This window comes from Mytilus edulis, chromosome 13, assembly GCF_963676685.1.
Source record: "Mytilus edulis chromosome 13, xbMytEdul2.2, whole genome shotgun sequence".
Lineage (NCBI taxonomy): Eukaryota > Metazoa > Mollusca > Bivalvia > Mytilida > Mytilidae > Mytilus > Mytilus edulis.
The window spans coordinates 42164280-42186421 of record NC_092356.1 but is presented as its reverse complement, the minus strand read 5'-3'; the positions used below and the strand labels follow the sequence as shown (position 1 = coordinate 42186421).

Genomic DNA, 22142 nt, shown 5'->3' with positions numbered 1-22142 from the left:
AGTGTTGTCATGAAGTTAAATATATAAAATTGAATGACATATAAACAATCTTCATTACAGAATGCTCAGCTTCTAACTTGGAGAACTTACCATCCAGTACACTAAAGTGTTACATTCCTCCCACTTGTAACTTTGTCAAGTGTTGTCGTGAAGTTAAATATATAAAATTGAATGACATATAAACAATCTTCATTACAGAATGTTCAGCTTCTAACTTGGAGAACTTACCATCCAGTACACTGAAGTGTTACATACCTCCCACTTGTAGCTTTGTCAGGTGTTGTCGTGAAGTTAAATATATAAAATTGAATGACATATAAACAATCTTCATTACAGAATGCTCAGCTTCTAACTTGGAGAACTTACCATCCAGTACACTAAAGTGTTACATACCGCCCACTTGTAGCTTTGTCAAGTGTTGTCATGAAGTTAAATATATAAAATTGAATGACATATAAACAATCTTCATTACAGAATGCTCAGCTTCTAACTTGGAGAACTTACCATCCAGTACACTAAAGTGTTACATACCGCCCACTTGTAGCTTTGTCAAGTGTTGTCATGAAGTTAAATATATAAAATTGAATGACATATAAACAATCTTCATTACAGAATGCTCAGCTTCTAACTTGGAGAAATTACCATCCAGTACACTAAAGTGTTACATACCTCCCACTTGTAGCTTTGTCAGGTGTTGTCATGAAGTTAAATATATAAAATTGAATGACATATAAACAATCTTCATTACAGAATGCTCAGCTTCTAACTTGGAGAACTTACCATCCAGTACACTAAAGTGTTACATACCTCCCACTTGTAACTTTGTCAGGTGTTGTCATGAAGTTGATCTGCTGGGTACACCAATGGAAACAGAGCTTGAAATTGACTCCTGTAACTTTGAACTGTCTGTCAGGATTGAAAAACTGGAGTTCAAAGTTCCCTTCCATGACTACCAGTGGGGTGAGTTCTAGTTAGGGGTATTTAAGATTAATTTTAAGATTTCAATAATGTGGAATTAAATTTTGTTCATGGACTTATTCTTTCTCGTTTCTTTGTTTTTTCTTGCAATATACACGTAATTTCAGCTTTATTCATTTAAAAATCAATTTTTTTCTGATATTCCCAATATTTACTGATGTGAATATCAGTTCTTTCGTATATAACTGAAACAAACTAACAATGTCTTGCTCAATTTACAGGAGTTTTACAAAGTATGGACCTGTTTGGTTTGTTGACGATGGAGTAAGTATTCCATTCATTTAATGATTTTTATAAACAGGAAAACTAATAGAAAAACAAGTCTTGGGACAATTTATCCTAGGATAATGAGTACCAGACATATTTTACTAGCTATGGACTTATTTTCCTAGGAACATTTATCCTAGGACTTCTTTTCCTAGTAAAATCATGGACATGGACTTGATTAACTAGGAAAAAATGTCTGGTGGACACATTTTACTACCGGACCAAATTTACTGTTACATAATCACATAAAAATTGCCATTTAGTGGTCAGAGATAGGGAACTATAATGACCACAATAACCTCTGAATTTATTATAACTGTATAGTTTGTTTATATGTTTTATTAAAGTAGAATTTTTAACAGTTTTAAATACTCCATATGAGTGAGGTAAATAAATATCTATGAGAAAGCAACCCGACGAAACAAAATTCTTTGGAATAAGTACTTCTTTCATGGTACTGTTCCAATAGACAAAAACAATGTAAAGTACAAGGAAACATTGATTTTTTTACAGCTTTGTCATAGAGAATCTATATGAGTCCAGACAGTTCTTAGTTTCTATGAATCTGACATTATCCTATGAATCCGCTGGACCCGTTAAAGCAGCCAACATACTAATGGACAAGGCCCTTCTATCTAAGAAACAATGTGATTGGAGCTCTGATTTCCATATATCTGGTTAGTATTTATATTACGCATATCAACAAGATTAGATGAATATTGATTAATAAAAAAAAATTAATTTCATGAAATATTTGATGAATTAATATGTACTTTGTTTTATTTCACTTTAAATTTTTTACTTTTTAAAATATGAAAAAAACATATGGAATTATCATACATTGTCTTAAAATATAAAATTTATGTGTTTAAGGCTTAGAAACAGGTAGAAATGTGATGCTTGCCAAGCCTTTCTTTCCAGTTTTGTACCAAGTACAAATTCAATTTATATCCAAGACAATGTATGGCTAGTCTCTTTATCTTTATACAGCAATGCTCAAAACAAAACTAAACTTAGCTTTTGTTTATGTCACTATTAATACAGAGAATTATGATAATGCATGAAAAGCTTTTTTTTTTTTAATATTTCAGGTTTTTCGCTGTACACATATTTGATAAACAGAAACCACGGACCTTCTGATCCTTTGACACCAAACTTGTTACTACAGTTTATGGAAGATACAAACCTGGCACCATTCATGCAGGATGAAATGTGTAACCGAACTGGTGCCCTGTATAACAATGGATCATGGACACAAGGTATAAAACAAATGCTAATCTTATTTGATAGCTGCCAGCTGTTGAAACCTTAAAATTTGAGATCTCCCTCTGCAGAAAAATTTTCAATGGGAGATTTGCAGTAGAACCTAAAGACATTTTGTCTTATTTATGCAATAAGTTATTACTGTTTAAAAAGTTGCAATAAACATATAATTATACCCAACCATTTTAAATGTGTTAATTAGCTAAATTTGTTGTTATATGATATAAAATGTTTAAATGTTGCAATTTTCCCTGGTGGAGTGTTGCAGATATCAAAATAGCAATTAGGTCTTTTATGCATTCTTTTCTTTTTTCAGATTGTGCTGCTAACCTGACATTACCAACTTTATCAGACAAAGTTAGTGGCCACATAACTACCATGTGTACAGGTGTGCAAGGATGTATAGAGAATGATTTTATTCAGAGGTCAATTGAATTCTCAATTCTACTGGATCCCTGTTCAAACAGGCTCAGTATCAGTATAGAGAGAGCAAGATACAACAGAACACTCAGTGATTTTGAATTTGGTAAGTTACATTTGAATATGGTTAGTTTTACATTGGAATATGGTAAATAACATTTGAATATGGTAAGTTACATTTGAATATTGTAAGTCACATTTGTAAGTTACATTGGTATATGGTAAGTTACATTGGAATATTTTAAGTTTCATTTGAATATTGTAAGTGTAAGTTACATTTGAATATGATAGGTTACATTTGAATATGGTAACTTACATTTGAATATGGTAAGTCACATTTGTAAGTTACATTGAAATATGTAAAGTTACATTTGAATATGGTAAGTTACATTTGAATATAGTAAGTTACATTTGTATATGGTAAGTTACATTTGAACATTGTAAGTTACATTTGAACATTGTAAGTTACATTTGAATATGGTAAGTTATTTTTGAATATGGTAAGTTACATTTAAATATGGTAAGTTACATTTAAATATGGTAAGTTACATTGGAATATTATAAGTTTCATTTGAAATATTAGATAATTAGAAATATGTATAAGATTATGAAATTGTCTTTTTTACTAATGTAAATATCCCATAGAATTTTTTGAAAATTTCTGGACACTTTCAGATTAACTTTTTTTTGTATTTGCAGGGGAGGATCATTACTACAATTTACAAGGAATCGTCCGTCTCAAGTAAGTGTGTCATATTTTGAATGTAATTTAGAGGAAAAATAAATAGTTAACCAATGCTTTGCTGAATAACAAAAAGTACATATAACTTACTATAAAAATCAAGTTAGAAAAAGCCTTGTACTAAATATGGGCATTATCAAATTAAAAATGTTAGTCTGGAAGATAGATGCAAATTTGGTGAGATTAAAAAAAGAAATAAATCAAATTAAATTAAATACATTCTCATAGAACTACACAAGTTACAAAATTATTGCTTTTTCAACTACAGAGAAATATTAAGAATGACAAAATAATGCATGTTACTTACTTAAGATGAATCAGAGATGACTATAGTTGTTGAGCTCTTTTTAGTTTTTCTATTCCATGCTTTAAACTTGTATTTCAGATATAACATAGAAGATCTTTACACAGAGCGTTATTATCTGTTAAATGTAGTTGCCTATTTTTGCTATGAGACATCAGGTATTATCTGTACACTGGAGAACACCTTTACAATCTTTGAGAACACCAAGTTACCAAAAAGAGTGTGTAGCTATGATCAAGGATTCAAAACCTCAGGTATGGATGCACCATTTACAACTATTCTGGTTATCTTTTGTCTTGTTTTTATGCCCCAGCAATGCCCCAGCAACTAAAAGTTGGGGGGCATATTGTTTTACCCCTGTCTGTCTGTCCGTCTCTCTGTCCTTCTACATTTGAATGCTAGGAAGTTTTCACTTTGCTAGCTGTTTGTACATTTATTGAAGGTATGCATGTGGTCAGGGTTTTGATTTTTATGCAGTTAAGCTGCATTATGCGAGCACCCTAGATTTGTGTTCTACCCAATAAATGCTTAAATACTTGCCATTGTTATTATCTAGCTCACTACTTTGTTATATATAACTAATTGAACACTTTTTTAATACTTTTTATTCTGGATTACAGAAAATATGACCAGAAAAACCTTAAATGATCGTCGATTTATCCAAAAGTTTTAAAGTTACACATAGGAAGTAGTGCTTATTAAGAATCCTTGCGTAGTTTATTATGACTTGTGCTTTTAGCTAAGGTGTCAAAGAACAATTGTATGAAATATTTAATCGCCGAAAATCTCTTAAAACAAGTTGTTTAGATTTCCCAAATGACAAAAGTCGTAGGAATATTGGTTGTCATCAATACGTAGTACAACTACGTCAGTAGTCTATTATATAATAAGTTCAACTGTTCATGCTGTTGGCGGCAATTTCAAATTAAAGAAAAAGAAATTTTCGTAGCTTTTCAATTTGGAGGCAGGTGTGCAAATTAGCGGTGGTCCGAGGTCCGCGACCTTCCACTTTTGCAAGCGGAATTTCAAATAGGATAGTTGGTTTCTAGCTACGCCCGACGTAGTCACCTTCCACTTGAAAGAAAATAAGAAATTACTTTGCAAACCTTTTCACAATGTTCACCAAAGTCTCCAATTAAACGAGCTAAAAACTTATTTTTATCATTATTAGTCACGACAGCCTTGTTCATTTTGTTCAACCGCTAGCTTTATAGCTTTATACAGAAAATCGCCGACAAATATTGCATAAATTCGATTAAAATCGTATCCGATTGACAAAAACAACATTGTAAACACATAACAATGGCGGCCGTGAAGACAAAATTTTACAATATCGGATCCGATTCAGGAAGCGGATAAGGGTAATTCCGGGTTTGGCGATCATTTACAAAATAAATCCAAGCAGGTGAAAAATACATCTATGCATGGTAAATGAATATAAACACTAGAATTGCAAACCAAAAGATATATGTAAAAGAAAGAAAAAGCAGAAAAATGTTTTATTCAGAAACTCAAAATTACTTTTTGTCAAATTTTGATTTATAAAATCCAATACAAAGTGACAGCTGGGAACAGTATATCTAACAATATACATGTTCATGGTCACAGTCTTAATTTTCTTTATAAATGATAAAGGATGATAATGCATGTGAGATGCTTTTAAAGTGTAAACACATTACTGCAATTTCGAAGGGTTATTTGTTTTTCTCAATTTTGAAGGGTCAATTAAAGTAGCTGAAAGTTTCTTTATTTTCACAAAAATGCAACTATATTATATATACCTTAATGTAAGTAAATCATTGATATATAGGTGGCATTCTTTGGGCCACTCTACCCTCTCCTGTTTGATAACTTGGAAACGGTCGAGCTCCTCACCCCTAAACCATATGAGGGGCAGATCCAGGATTTAAGTTAGGAGGGGTAAATTTAAATTTTTGCCGAGCAGAGCGGGGCTAAAAAAAATTTGAGGTAAAATTATCGGAATGTTCTTTATTAAGCTGAGAACAACACATGCTTTGCAAATTTAAGGGGTGTGCAAGCCCGCAACCCTCCCCCTGTCTGAATCAGCCCCTGCATATATTCAAGTATAGGATAATATAATAAATTAAAAATGAAATATAGGGGGAGTCCCTGGAGTTACCCCACCCCCTCCTGTTTGAGAACTTGGAAACGGTCTAGATCCACACCCCTTAACCATATATATTCATGTTTGTGACAATATGAAAAATCAAATGAAATATAGGAAGAGTCGCTGGGGGTCACCCCACCCCTCCTGTTGTAGAATTTAAAAATGGTCGAGATCCCCACTCCTAAACCATATATATTCATGTATTGGACAGTATTTCAAATCAGATGAAATATAGGGGGAGTCCCTTGAGTCACCCCACTCCCTCCTGTTTGAGAATTTGAAACCCATTGAGATCGCCACCCCTTAACCATATATATTCATGTACGGGACAATATAACAATTCAAATGAAAGATAGGGGGAGTCCCTGAGGTCACTGTTCACCCTCCTGTTTGAGAACTTGGAAATGGTCAAGATCCTTACCCCTAAACCATATATACTCATGTATGGGACAATGTAACAAATCAAATGAAATATAGGGGAAGTCCCTGTGGTCACCCCAACCATCTTGTTTGAGAACTTGGAAACGGTCGAGATCCCCACACCAAAACAATATATATTCATGTATGGGCCAATTTAACTAATTAAATGAAATATAGTGGGAGTCCCTGGGGTCACCCTACCCCTCCTATTTGAGAACTTGGAAACCAATGAGATCCCCACCCCAAAACCATATATATTCATGTATGGGACAATATAACAAATAAAATGAAATGTAGGGGAAGTCCCTAGGGTCACCCTACCCCCAGTGGCGGATCCAGAAATTTTCATAAGTGGGGCCCCACTGACCGACCTAAGTGGGGCCCGCTCCAGTCACGCTTCAGTGATTCCCTATATAAGCAACCAATTTTTTTTCCCAAAAAGGGGGGGGCCTGCCCCTCTAAATCCTCTGCCTACCCCTACCTGTTTGAGAACTTGAAAACTGTTGAGATCCCCACCCCTAAATTATATGTATTCATATGTATGGGACAAAATAACAAATCATTTACATTTACTATGGGCAGGTCATTCAGACCTCACCTTTGATCCCTGTTGTAGTGAACATTTGTCTGATTCGTGTCTCATAACTTTTGTGCTATAGAACACAAACTCAGTTTTCTTTCCAGGGAAACCAGTCCATTCATACTATTACATGTTCATACTAAGTCAAATTGAACTTCTAGCAGTCAAATAAAACCAAGGTTAACTACCAAGTAGAACAACTGCAATCATTGGGAACTTGTAACACTGCAGACTCACCATAAAAAAAAATATACTTTGATATATGCATTGCTTTTGAAACCTTGATAACATATAAATTATTTTCCTTAATAAATAAATCATTAGATAAACATGAATGTACTATATATGAATGTTTAATGTTGAGGCAACATTGCCACAGTTTTCATAATTACCGGGTTGCTTTGGTTTTTGGTTAACTGCCTTCAGCGCTTACAGCGCTTTGATTATTAATATTTATCCTTTTGAGAGATAGTCAAACTTTGTCATTTTAGGAGTATATACTTGCAGAAGAGGTGCATAGCGTTTCCAGATTTATAACTCCTCATACATTGAACCATAAACCTATGTGCTCCAATGCTCAACTTTGTGTATTTTAAAATAACAATTTGCATCTGCGGGGCATTATTTGTGTCTCCCAGACATAAAAATATCTCAAAGAATGTCCTACATATTGAACTTGTTATAAAACAGTTACTTCAGAGTGGAGTGCGGGGGCATCACTTTGTCTAGTTTTCAGTATTTTATATGAATAAGACTTTTAAAGTTATGATATTTGCTGCTAATGTTTACAGTCAGTGATAGCATATATGGATTGTGTAAGTTAAGTGAGCAACTCCCTTAGGAATCAGATAAAGACTTTATTTTAGTTTACTTTAAGTTACAACAGTGAGGGTCACAAGATCTTTAACCATTTTTTTTATACAGAATTGCCAATCTTTTAAGTATATGTTATCAGTTTTTATGATATGTTTTTTTTTTTTTAATATTTTTGCAGGTTTCTCTAAGACCCAGTGGTATGCTGACAATGGAATACCAGACGGACAAGTTCTGCCTGACTGGGCAGCCTCATCATTCCTGGATGACCTTCACATTGCTGCTTATTTACAGACAGATCAATGTGGACAGACAAGTCAACAATATACAAATGGATGGAATCTTGGTGAGGGTTTGAATTTAAATCTTTTTTTTTATATTGATAAAATTGTTAATTTTAAAAAAGATCATCTTTCTTAAACTTAAGGGGTATCTGTAATTTGGGTTATGTTACAGTTTGGTTTAGGTTAAGGATAAGGCTAGTGTTAGGGTTATGTATGGGTAAGGGGTTTGTTTAGTATAACTCTATATGGGTTGAGATCATGAAAGTAAAATAAGACAAAGTTCTTAAGATCAGGAAAATATGAAGAGTTAAAGTAATGTGGAAATATTTTTTTAATGTTTTTATTTTTTTTATTTTACTGAAACTCATTGACATATCTAACTACTTAATTTAAGAGTAAGTGGATTATATCACAGCAAACTTGAAAAAAAGATTAAAATCTTTGAATTATCATAGAGACTGTTTGGCATAATAACAAGATGCTATGACTCTTCAACTGAGTTTCCACAGTTAACCGTACTATGAAATATATATAGCTGTGTACGTGATTCTTGGATTCAGGATGAAATAAACATCTTTCCTTGTAGCTTGCAAAAATATTTAGACCTAATGAGTAGGACACTAGATATTTAATATGCAAACATTTTGCAGGTTGTGCAAAGACTGTCAGTTTACCCAACATCACCGATTCCACAAAATGTCACCTGACCTCAGCTTGTACTGCAGTGGAATGTTGTACTGAAATCGACTTCCTCTCAAGGTCATTCAGGACATACCTTCATATTGACCCCTGTAAACAAGTACTGTATCTTGGAATTGAACGTTTCAGTAGAAATGTATCTCTGATTGATTACATGGAGGGTAGGTAACAAATTGTTATTTTGATAAGAATAAGAAGTCACTTATTATATAGTTTAGTGGTCTGCTTAATAAAATAAGTGAAATTGTTCCAAAATTTACTAACATTTAAACATTTTTATCAAATTTGAAATTGAACTGTTTATTTCATATTATACATGTATATTTTTTTCAATAGAATTGATAGTGAAAAATAAATCATGTAAAATAAACTTCCTTTACTGTCATATTTGTTTTTAACTTTATCATAAACAAGTTCCCTGCTAAGGATAACAAGCTTCAAATCAGACATTTCAGCTCTAACTTATGTAAGTTTACTGCAGTAAATCTTGTTAGACCAATTGCAGTTGACTACTACTAAATCAGTGACATCTGTTTGTTTTTAGGAACCAAGAAACAGTTTGCTCTTGTTGGATCAGTTATGATTGAGTGAGTGTTGTGATAAGTTATGGAGATATTTGTTTTTCACTACTATATTTAAGGTTGTACCTAACACTTTGACTAGAATTAATTTGGCTCGTTTAATCTTCTTAAAATTTTGACAAAGTATTTACTTTAACCCTTTGACAAAAATATTAAACTTTCAAAAAATTTGAACCAACTGTTTAATCAGAAAAATTACACTGGTTATATAGCAGTTTGACAAACACTTATTTTGATCATTGAGAAGCTTAATATTCCCTCATGAACACAACGTCATTAAAACGTTCTGCTGATTTTACAGAGTTATCTCCCTGTAGTGTTAGGTACCACCTTAAAGTATGTTTTGTTGTGTTTCTGTAAATAATTTTCTTTTTCTTTTGTGTTTATTCAACAACTTCACTTTTCCCGATTCTTATAATAGATTCATATTATAGAATAAATAAAGAATGACCATCAGTTATCATTCAATGTAACCTTTGCCTACAAATTCTTAATCATAAGCATAAATTCTTGACATCTCATTATATATATTTCTAGCTACATGATAGAAGATATACCAGGAGAGAGTATGTACTTGGTCAGTATGAATATATCATACTGTTACGAGGATGGACAGCCATGTTATATGGTCACTACAGTGTTTGACAATACCAGATTACCTAAAGATCTGTGTGAATGGAAAACTGACTACCATATTCCAAGTAGGTTAAGTTTTCAGATTAGAGTATCAAAATATTATAATTGAAAACCTTTATAAAACATCCCCATGCCAAATCATGTCAATCAAATTTAAGTATCTCATGATCCTACAAAGTTTTTGGTAAATTTTTAACGTGGAATATCGGGAGTTTTTCAATTTAGTATTGTAAAGCTATACCATTAATTGGCTAATAACAATTTCTGATTGCTAAAAGTTTACTTTTTTTTTTTACAATGTGCCGTTTCATTTCTTTACAGATTTCTCTTTCGAGACATGGCAAGGAGATCAAGGATTGACCATAGGTGACCCATTACCGATTTGGGCAGAATATTTGTTGTATGAACAAACTGGTCTGTCTCCTTATTTACAAGATAGTCAGTCTCAGTGTAGTAGAAGCAGTGCCAAGTTTAACTCATCTATTGCTGGTGGATGGATTGATGGTAAGCATTATAAGTAAAACAAATTTGTAGTCCAATCAAAAGATATTAAAGTCCTGTACTGTTAATTTTTTAATGTACATTCTCATTTAAAAAAATCATTTCTGAAGAAAAATAATGAAAGTATAATAAGTGTACAGATAAGATATTTATAAAATTGAGAATGGAAATGGGGAATTTGTCAAAGAGACAACAACCCGCCCAAATAAAAAACAACAGCAGAGGGTCACCAACAGGTCTTCAATGTAGCGAGAAATTCCCGCACCCGGAGGCGTCCTTCAGCTGGCCCCTAAACAAATATATACTAGTCCAGTGATAATGAACACCATACTAATTTGCAAATTGTACACAAGAAACTAAAATTAAAATAATACAAGACTAACAAAGGCCAGAGGCTCCTGACTTTGGACAGGCGCAAAAATGCGGCGGGGTTAAACATGTTTGTGAGATCTCAACCCTCCCCCTATACCTCTAACCAATGTAGTAAAGCAAACGCATAACAATACGCACATTAAAATTCAGTTCAAGAGAAATCCGAGTCTGATGTCAGAAGATGTAACCAAAGAAAATAAACAAAATGACAATAATACATAAATAACAACAGACTACTAGCAGTTAACTGACATGCCAGCTCCAGACTTCAACTAAACTGACTGAAAGATTATGATTTCATCATATGAACATCAGGCACAATCCTTCCCTTTAGGGGTTTAGTATCATACCATCATAACATATATGAGAAGAACATAACCCGTGTCATGCCAACAAATGTTTTAGAATAAATGTGTTTAGTTCCGATGCAAAGACCTTATCAGTGACTCAATATTAACGCCAAAATATGCAATCTTTAATGACTTGACAACAGTATCGTAATTATATCCCTTCTTAATAAGTCTATTCAAAGGTTTTGTAAGTTTCTGAGGTGAATACTGACACCTTTGTGCTTATAAAGAATATTACCATAAAAAATTGGATGTGAAATACCTGAACGTATTAGAAGTCTGCATGTTGAGCTATATTTACGAATGATGTCTTTATACCGATGATAAAATTTAGTAAATGTTTTGACTAGTTTGTGATATCAAAAACCCTGGTGTAATAATTTTTCAGTAATACATAAATTTCTCTCGTTAAAATCTAAAACATTGTTACATACACGAGCGAATCGTACAAGTTGAGATATATAAACACCGTAAGATGGTGACAAGGGAACGTCACCATCTAAAAACGGATAATTAACGATAGGAAATGAAAAATCATCCCTTTTATCATAAATTTTAGTATTCAGCTTTCCATTAGTGATATAGATATCAAGATCGAGAAAAGGGCAGTGATTATTGTTAGTATTAGCTTTATTTAAAGTAAGTTCAACAGGATAAATTTCATTAATATACATACTGAAGTCGTCATTATTGAGAGCCAAAATATCATCCAAATATCTAAAAGTATTATTAAATTTGTTTATCAGATGTTGTTTCGATGGGTCTTTGCTTATTTTTGTCATTATTTCATTGTATTAATTTGAAAATTGAAATAAAAATCAATATTTCTAGATCATTCAATGTGATTCCTGTACATGTGCTAAAATATAAGTACCGGGTAGCAAAATTCATATGTTAGTTTGAATATATCTTATGTTCACCTATTATTGAACTAATAAAAAGATGATATTGATTTATGATTTTACAATCCATACTTGTAATTCAACAGTAAGGAATTAGAAAAAAAATCTTTGCTGATTTTTAACCGAATTTTTGTGACAAAAATGTTGGTTACCTATTTGGGGATGTACGACGGTCGGGCGGTCGGGCGGGCGGCAACCAAATGTTTTCCATGCATTTACTCATGAACCGTTCAACCAAAGCTTTTCAAATTTTAATATGTTGTTGTAAAATGGGTAAATTTCCATAGGTTATTGGACAGGAAACATAGAGCGCATACGTCGACAACAAAGATCTTTTACAATAATGTTTGTGAAGACATTTCACATGTCTTATTTGAATATTAAGCTTGTCGACGCCTGCGCTCTATGTTTCCTGGTCCTTTATTTGGTTGAAATCCAGCTGATTTTGTCAAATTTCACAAAAATCCCTTATCTTGACCTTTTTGGGATGTAAAAATCAACGTGTTAGAATTAAACTTTGACAAAAACAGTTCTGTTTAACTTTCTCACATGTCTTTAAGGCAACTTAAAGCATTTATTGTCTTGTAACTATGAACTTTATAATTGGGGCCAAATATGGCCCTTACCAAACTTACTCCTTTGATATTGACGATTTTCACTTTCACCGTTCATCAGTTATGGTTCTTATGATATTGGCAGGATACAAATAAATGTTAATAAATCCGGTTTGCTGTTGTTGTGACAGCCTCTTGTTATATTAATGTTTTGAATTAGATATCTGAAAAGTTTAGCTCAATATGATGTTCAAGATTAAACAATTGTGTTTTTATCATTTAGAATGTAGCATGAATACCACCATACAAGACCTATCTAGCAGCTACACTGATATAACATGTCATGTGACATCAAGTTGTACGGAAGTCGAGTGTTGTGTTGACTCTGTGAAGCTTCAAAGACCTTTCCACGTGGTTGTCAAATTAGATCCATGTGATTTTGTCATCAATGTTGGAATTGAAAACTTCCAGTACAAGCTGGCCATGGCAGACTATACATTTGGTAAGTTGTTGTTGCTAATTCTTTTTGAAATATTGTCCTGTATATGCATGAAATATTGCCACTGCACTTACAGCAAGCAATAATAAATCATTCCTAAGAAATGCTGATATATTGGTTGTCATATATTATGCAAATTAGACAAATATTATTAGTCATTAACATATATTTTTTTTGCTTTGTCTAGTTCAGTCTACCAACTTATTTTCGTGACTTTCATGAACAGAAAAATAACGTATTTGTAACTTGTTGTTGACATTTGAGTAATTAATGTCATATTTTGTTTTCTATATCTATTTTAGGTGAACAGAGGAACTTCTCCTTGGGAGGAATAGTCAAAACACAGTAAGTCATATGAAATTTTTTTTTTTTGAGAAACTTGAAACTCCAGATTTCCATTTTTTTCTGTTGTGTTTATTCTATTATAAGCTGTCATCTCTTCAGATTTTTCAGTCTTAATAGTCTTCTTTGTTTTTAAGAACTTGTTTAAATTCACACTGGTTGTGGTTCAGAAATGTAGTTGCATGTTTCAGGGCTCAAAAGAAGTTTCGTGGTTTAATTTTCAAAATGTAGTTCTAATGTTTGTGACTGCAAATGTTGTGAAGGGACCTTTAAGATATTTATCTTTTGGAAAACAATATTGAATAAAATTGTACATTAGTAAAATGCAAAACTAGTCCACATACATGACATGCATTACATTGGGAATTTTCAAAAGACCATATTTTTAAAAGACGGAAATAAGGATTGTGCCTATAAAAAGTATTTGTATTTCTGTACATTTAGTAGTTATATACCTTTTGCTCTTTATTTGATTTCAATAAATTCAATTACTGTGTTATAGGTTTACTGTGTATGATATTGAGTCAGAAAATGCCTTCCTAATAGATATGAATGTTGCTGTATGTACCGAGAGTGCCCTGGCTTGTGAGCAAGATTATGTGATAGCACAAAATGTCCTTCTGCCCAAAAAACAATGCACATGGGACGCAGGATTTGTTCATCAGAGTAAGTCAATTATTATATTTTTACATAGAATACATATTTTATCCTTCAATGGAAACACCAATCAAATACCACATAAAATATGTAAGTTTAAACTTATTTCAAGAGAATAAATCTTTTATTCTTGTTCTTTATTTTTACTGTAATAATGGATCAGTGCATGATCATCAAAGAAATGCACATATACATATAAAATATGGTGATGCAATTTGAAAGAATGTCATTATGGTATGTTTTCTTTTTTCAGACCTTTCTTTAACCCAGTTTAAGGCTGATAATAAAATCTCCGGAAACTTGAAAAGCTATGATGCCTCTCGGTTTTTGGATGAAGCCTTTGTATCGTTTTACCTATTAGCCACACCATGTGATCGAAGCGGTAACTTGTATTCTTCTGGCACCAATGGATGGACCACAGGTTAGTGAAAACAGATTTATAGGGTGGTGGAATAATATGCTGACCTCTTGTCTCGTAAGACAGAGTGATAAGTTGATTTTTCAACTATATTATTCACTAGACTTGATTTAAATGAAACTTTTGCTGAATCTTAAGCATCTAATGGCATTGTTCATCTTTATTTTTCTTTCTGATAGAAATGATATTTTGCCTTCCAATAGCAAAACATGGACCTTGTCTTATCTACAAAAGGGTTGGACAACTTGAATCAAGTAGACACCTTGTATCTACAATCCTAAACAAAAAGGCCATATTTCAATGAAACAATAAATTCTTTTGCTATTTCATTTAGCTGCAAATAATTTTGAGGATCATAATGCATTGAAATATGGACTTTGCAATATCTATTCAGTTGCAATATAAAAAATGAATTTGTCATTGTTCACAAATTTTCTTTTAGATATCAGGCTGCTTAATCAGCAATATAAAAATAAGGAGATGTGGTATGACTGCCAATAAGACTACCATCCATCATCGACAAGAAGTCATGGATGAAAGCAACTATTTATGAAAGCAAATTTTCTTTGAACCTTTATGTTAATCTTTAATTTGATGTACATGTAACATCTTATACTCAATAAAAATTAAATTGTAGTAAAACATTTACATAAAACTGATTGCGTTATTCCTTTAATTGTAATGTCTTGAATTTATAAAAAATCACTTGCCAATGATGAAGGCAGCACATTTTATATATAACTTTTATTTTTTAGCTTGTTCTATTGTTCCTACAAGTAGCTTGCCAGCACTCGCTAATACAGTTTCATGTAACATTGATAACACCTGTGAAAAGTTTACATGTTGTTTTGAGGAAACAGAATTAGGTCGAAGTATTGAGGCCAGTGTTCAGATAGATGCATGTAAAGGAGAGCTGATTGTGACACTTGAGAGAATGACAAGAACTATATCATTGGTTGGCTATGTCTGGGGTAATTATTCTAAGATTTTTAAGAAAGCCTTAAAAAAAAGAAAGATATGTGATGGTGAATTTAAGGGCAGATAATGAAAAAAAAAAAAATCTTAAGGGAAATTTGAAAAAAAAAAAAAAAATTTTTTTAATAAGGAATATATAGATTTTCAATATTGGTACAAGTTCTGGCCCTAACTTACTTTAGGGGACCTTACAGCAGTTCTATAATTATTGCATGCATTTATTATTGCAATTTTTGAAGAATGAACCAAAATGTGAGATTAATTATTGTGGTTTCAGAAAAACCTGCATACAGATAAATTTATCAAATATCAGATTGTGAGTTCATATTATTGCGATACTCACCCATTGGCATTATTCACATTAATAAAAACCTTGCAAGATAAAGAATAAGGTTTGTTTAAGGAAGCTGGCTTGTCATGTTGTAGATTTTTTTGTCAGGTTTTCGAAATCCTCTTGTTTTATCCATTTGAATGCCTTGAAAAAATTTGCCCGGTGACCCCATTTTTCTTTTTGTAAATCTTTTATATGTATAATGATAAGCCATCTGTAAAAGTCTTATAAAATTTTGATTACTTTTTAACAGTTTTTGATAACTTAAACTTGTCAATGATAAAGCTATGAAAAGTCAAGAGAGAATATTTTCCTGCCAAAATTTCAATGGCTATTATCTCGAAAACAAACACGGTGACCTATATATTTTTTTTGCTCATTGGATTCCTTTATTATTCCCCTATCTAAACAAACTAGTGTTTTGAAAAGTTAATTACTTTGAAACTGAGACGTGAACTCCCTTAAGGTTAGGGTTATGATTAAAGATTAAGGTTAGTGTTTGGGCTAGGTATGGGTAAGGGTAGGCTTAAAACAAGGGTTAGTTCAGTTATATGCTTGGTCCCCAGAAGTAAATGCAGGGCCAAAATATTGATAAGACTTTGAAATGAATAATGAGAATCTACTAACTTTTTGGAATGTATTATTTTACTTATTCTGTTAATAGTAAATAATATAAAAAAATAATGAATTGATATTTTAGGAACAGAGGAAATGTACAAGTTAAATGGAGTTTATGGCCTGAGGTAAGATAGATAACTAACGAAAGCACTGTCGATTATAAAATTTAGAACTACATGTACTGCGTCGTGTTATTTCTTAACATTGCAAAAACTACACTCACAAAACTTTAAATATTTCAACAAAACTAGTGAACACTTGTAAGAGTTTGTGTATAAAACTTTATTATATACTTAGTAGTAAATACAGATAAATTGTATGTGTAATACAATCATTGGCAAGCGTGCTGTATCAGCCACCCGTGATGATATCGATATCAGCACGGTTGCAAAAGCTTTATCACACCTTTAATTTGTATGACGTCACGTCATCGATTACAATCACTGTTGCAAAGTCTTTATCAAATCCCTAATCTGTATGACGTCACGTCATCGATTACAATCACTGTTGCAAAGTCTTTATCAAATCCCTAATCTGTATGACGTCATTTCAAACCTCCTTATCTGTATGACGTCATGTCACATAAAAAAACATCTACTGAGGTATATGTATATAATAAAGTGTATATGATATGGCTTTTTCAATATCACACACCGTATCAACCCTCAACCAATATAATCTCTCGAGCAGAGCTCTTGGGATTATATTGGTGTCTCGGGTTGATACGGATGCGATATTGAAAAAGCCATATGATATTCTCTATATACATGATATTGTAGGTTTACTGTGAACAATCTTGTAATAAGTACATAGTGTATAATTGTAAGAGTTTTTGTCTATAAGATTATGCATGTTATTGTAAGTTTAAAGTGAACAATCTTGTGACAAGTAATAAGAACTTAAATAATTAGTGAACATGGACCTGATTGCTTGTTATGAAGCTAACAGTGCCTGTGCTTTACAAGTTACCATCCTAACTAACTTATGTACATGTTATTGTAGGTTTACAGTGAACAATCTTGTGACAAGTAATAAATACTTATATAATTAGTGAACATGGACCTGATTGCTTGTTATGAAGCTAACGGTGCCTGTGCTTTACAAGTTAACATCCTAACTAACTTATGTACATGTTATTGTAGGTTTACAGTGAACAATCTTGTGACAAGTAATAAATACTTATATAATTAGTGAACATGGACCTGATTGCTTGTTATGAAGCTAACGGTGCCTGTGCTTTACAAGTTAACATCCTAACTAACTTATGTACATGTTATTGTAGGTTTAAAGTGAACAATCTTGTGACAAGTAATAAATACTTATATAATTAGTGAACATGGACCTGATGGCTTGTTATGAAGCTTACGGTGCCTGTGCTTTACAAGAAACCATCCTAACTAACTTATGTACATGTTATTGTAGGTTTACAGTGAACAATCTTGTGACAAGTAATAAGTACTTAGTGAACATGGACCTAATGGCTTGTTATGAGGCTAATGGTGCCTGTACTTTACAAGAAACCATCCTCACTGACTTTGAACTATTGAAGCAAGTTTGTGATAGGGCAACAGGATTTATTAATCCACTGTGTGAGTTTTTATTTACATACCTTTCATTACTATCTTGTTCTTTCTTTTTTACTTATATTGCAAACCAAAATAAAGTTTTCCACAGGAATGAATACATCTTTATTATTAACAGCAATATAAATTATCATAATCAACATCAACTAAATTCAAACCAAACAAACATTCATGCAGAAAATGAATATAATTCCTGGATTTGCATTGGTTTTACCGGCTTTTAGTAACTGTCAGCTGCAAAAAAAATGTCAAAATTTTGTCTGACTTATACGAGGGTCAAGACTAAATCCTTAGAATTTGGAGCTGAAAAGGGCAAACGACTACCAACTAATAGTCAGATCGAATAATAGGCGAGTTCCTAAGGTACACAGAGAACAATAGCTATTGTATTTATTCAATGGGACAAAAGAACTTACAAAAGTTTAAATAGATTGACCAATAGGAGATGAATCTTTCAAGTTTCATTTAGTTTGCAATAAAAAGTGATTTTTTATTTTGTTTGAGAACATTTTTAAAAAGTTTCTTCATGTATAATGTCCACTTTATAATATGAGAATTTTTTATCCGATTCTTAAAAAGATGAGTTTTTTGTTTTCCTAAAGAGTTAAAATTGAAAATTTTGCTAATAGCTTACTGTGTAATAATAACAAGAAATATCTCATTACAGTTTCATATAGTTCATGGCTGTCATCAGTTGGTCTACCAGCCAACACTTCACCCCTACCAGAATGGGCCAGTCTACAACTGGTCGAAGACCTTGATGTTAACAATTACTTCAGTCTTGATGACAAGTGCTACAATGTTATGACTTCATTTATGACTGCAACTGCAACAAATGGCTTCAATAATGGTATGTAGATTTAATTTTTTAGCCATTATGTAGATGAAAAGTAAATTGTGATGTATGTGACAGGATTGCTTCCCTTAGAAAACTTAGTAGATACTTAGTCAGCCGTAATCGGTTGAGCTAAGGAAGTACTTCTTTAGCTCAGTTGGTTAGTGCGCTGCCTTGTAACACAGAGGTCCCGGGTTTGAGTCCCGGTGGAGACAAGCAATTTTGTAATGAAATTCGAGCTCTCCGGTTACATGTATTTTAAAATTTGGAGGGATATAAAAATGCAATGGTTCATATTGATGAAAGTAAGTAATTGAATTCAAGCTGAGCTGGAACTTGTTAAAAATAAATCTTGCTGTAAGTAAAGTTTCCTGAATCAAGTTTCTTCGCTTACATTTTTAAAATTTTTAACATCTGTCAATTTTTTTAAAGCCTCTGTTACAGTGTAAAAAGATCATTCACTGGAAAAGGAAATGGAGAGGTTTGAGAGGGATGCAAATGAAGATCTTTCTGTCTGTGGAACAACACAATCACAAAAGAAAATTATATTGTGTAAAATGCAAAGTTTTGTTTCTCTTATAATAATTATAATAAGATTATATTAACGTATATTGCAAACTGTAAACATATAGATACAAATTTTATTTTTTTGTTATTCAGAATGTGGTTCATCAATTGCACACAATACATTTACACCAGCTGATACCATAGTATGTAGTGTCCCAACAGACTGTAATGGGGTACGATGCTGTGTTGATGTGCCTAAGCTTAATTCATCACTGGAATATAAAATGATTGTGGACACATGTGGCAACAGACTGCGTCTTAAAGTGGACAAACTGGAAACCGACATATCATTACATGCTTATGACTTTGGATCTAGTGGCAAATTCTCCTTATATGGCTTGGCTGAAATAAAGTAAGTTTATGATAGGATAAGAGAGGGGCATTATATTTAAATGTCTGTCCATCTGTGTATCAGGTTAAAGTTTTGATTTAAGGTAGTTTGAGGCAACATAAACTTGAAACTTAGTACATTTGTTTATTATGAGGTAAACTGTTTATGCAAAATTAGGGTTTTCATGTTTCACTGAAGATGGAAAGGTGATAGGGTGAGGGGGCATGGAGTCCTATGGACACATTCTTGTTTTATAATTTATTATCTCCATACAATTCAGGCTTCATTTTTGCTTTTTATGCCCCATTTATGGGCATTATGTTTTCTGGTCTGTGCGTCCGTCCGTCTGTTTGTTCGTCCGTCTGTTTGTTCGTCCGTCTGTTCATCTGTCTGTTTGTCCGTCTGTCTGTCTGTCTGTCCAACTACAGGTTTAAGTTTTTGGTCGAGGTAGTTTTTGATGAAGTTGAAGTTCAATCAACTTGAAACTTAGTACACATGTTCCCTATGATATGATCTTTCTAATTTTAATGCCAAATTAGAGATTTCCCCACATTTTCACGGTCCACTGAACATAGAAAATAATAGTGTAGATGGGGCATCAGTGTACTGGGGACACATTCTTGTTTAAACTCTAAATATTTCACTTGATAGTTAATAGTTTTATATAATCAAACTTAAATACAAAAGAACTGCTTCAATTGTTTAGTAATAAAATACTCTGAATGTCAAGGGTTTGACCACTGTTGTCCTGTAAACTGTTAATCTTGACAATAAAAATCCAGGTCAGCACATGAGTCTAGGACAAAGTAGTCAATATTCATACCAGTGATATTTTCGTCCTGAATATATGAATACATTTGATAATTGATGCTGAATATTAAACAGCCTTTAATTATCCCCTGTTCTAGCCATTTCGTTTGAAATCTAATTAAAATAAAACCTCCCTAAACAATTAGAAAATGCAAAAGTGAAATTGTTATTGATACAGAATAGGTAGCCATTTTATCTTATAAATCATGAAAAATTAATGTAACTTATGAATAATTTCATAAGACATCATGTGAAACAAGCTGAATGTTAAATTCTATTATTTCTACAGTTATAGCATATATAGAGACATAGATGTTTATCAAATCAATCTTAAATGCCCCCCCCCCCCTCTCTTCAATATGAAACTTACTTTATTTATACTACTTTCATATTTCTTTATTATAGTTACCTAGTAAGCAATCTGTTACTAAGTAACCAGTATGAAATTACAATGTCAATAAAGTTCTGCCTGAATGCTGATACCTCATTGGCATGTGACCAGGAATACACCATCTTTAATAAGACAGTCTTTGATAAAGAAAGCTGTGATTTCAATACAGACTTCAAGGATGCAGGTGAGAGAAGTAGTCAGGTTTAAAAAATGAAAATAATATTTATAATTTTTTTGTGTCAGAAGACTTGGAACTGCTTTTCTGGATTAACCTTTATTGAGAAACACTCAAGGCCAAAAAATTGCAAGCCAAAGATGCAAAGATGCTGTATGACTAAAAGGGACTTAAAAATAATAGCCAAATCTATCTAAGGTCAACTTTGACTGAGGGATCTGGAGCCCAGTGGCGGATCCAGCAATTTTTAAAAGGGGGGGTTACAACTATATGTCCCCATTCAAATGCATTGATCGTAAAAAAAAAAGGAGGGTCCCCCCCCTGGATCCGCCACTGGAGCCTTAGTTCATTTAAGAATGTTAAAGATTTGTTTTCTAAACCAGTTAAATTGAAAATGAGATTAAACTAAAAAAAAAAACAACAACAAACAATGTACTGGTGGATATTTTTGAATGACAAGATTGTTTACAAGAAAATAAGAAAAATAAATTTAGAAGCAGTAAGAAAATCAAAATGCAAATTGTTGTTATCAGTATTAAATCGGGTTGAATTGTGAGTTTAAATTAATGTCACCCTGAAATTGTGGTTTCTTTGATAATGTTGTCTATTTTTTAAGCATGACAAGTATGATAAGAAGATTACCATATTTATTGATATAGCTGTTCTTTGTTTTCTTTGCAGGATTCCTCTATCCACATGGTTAGCAGATAGAAGTCTTGGATAAACAACTATGTCAATAGTGGATGCTGAAAATTTATTACAGTTTCTTTGTTTTCTTTGCAGGATTCTCTCTATCCACATGGTTAGCAGATAGAA

At 32.5% G+C, this 22142-nt stretch overlaps 1 protein-coding gene across 1 annotated transcript in view; it reads left to right on the top strand.

Moving 5' to 3' along the window:
* Window positions 1–755: 755 nt before the first annotated feature.
* Window positions 756–22142, top strand: part of LOC139500336 (uncharacterized) — a 95457-nt gene continuing 74070 nt past the window's right edge. Inside the window, exons 1-22 of the mRNA XM_071289076.1 lie at window positions 756–960; window positions 1200–1242; window positions 1759–1922; window positions 2337–2504; window positions 2825–3034; window positions 3628–3670; window positions 4056–4228; window positions 8097–8261; window positions 8850–9059; window positions 9443–9485; window positions 10017–10180; window positions 10437–10619; window positions 13078–13296; window positions 13596–13638; window positions 14138–14301; window positions 14546–14713; window positions 15466–15681; window positions 16717–16759; window positions 18057–18223; window positions 18885–19067; window positions 19713–19971; window positions 21166–21335. Of these exons, the coding sequence (XP_071145177.1) occupies window positions 864–960; window positions 1200–1242; window positions 1759–1922; window positions 2337–2504; window positions 2825–3034; window positions 3628–3670; window positions 4056–4228; window positions 8097–8261; window positions 8850–9059; window positions 9443–9485; window positions 10017–10180; window positions 10437–10619; window positions 13078–13296; window positions 13596–13638; window positions 14138–14301; window positions 14546–14713; window positions 15466–15681; window positions 16717–16759; window positions 18057–18223; window positions 18885–19067; window positions 19713–19971; window positions 21166–21335 (3295 nt within the window). The 5' untranslated portion in view covers window positions 756–863. The remainder of the gene's footprint in view (window positions 961–1199; window positions 1243–1758; window positions 1923–2336; window positions 2505–2824; window positions 3035–3627; window positions 3671–4055; window positions 4229–8096; window positions 8262–8849; window positions 9060–9442; window positions 9486–10016; window positions 10181–10436; window positions 10620–13077; window positions 13297–13595; window positions 13639–14137; window positions 14302–14545; window positions 14714–15465; window positions 15682–16716; window positions 16760–18056; window positions 18224–18884; window positions 19068–19712; window positions 19972–21165; window positions 21336–22142) is intronic.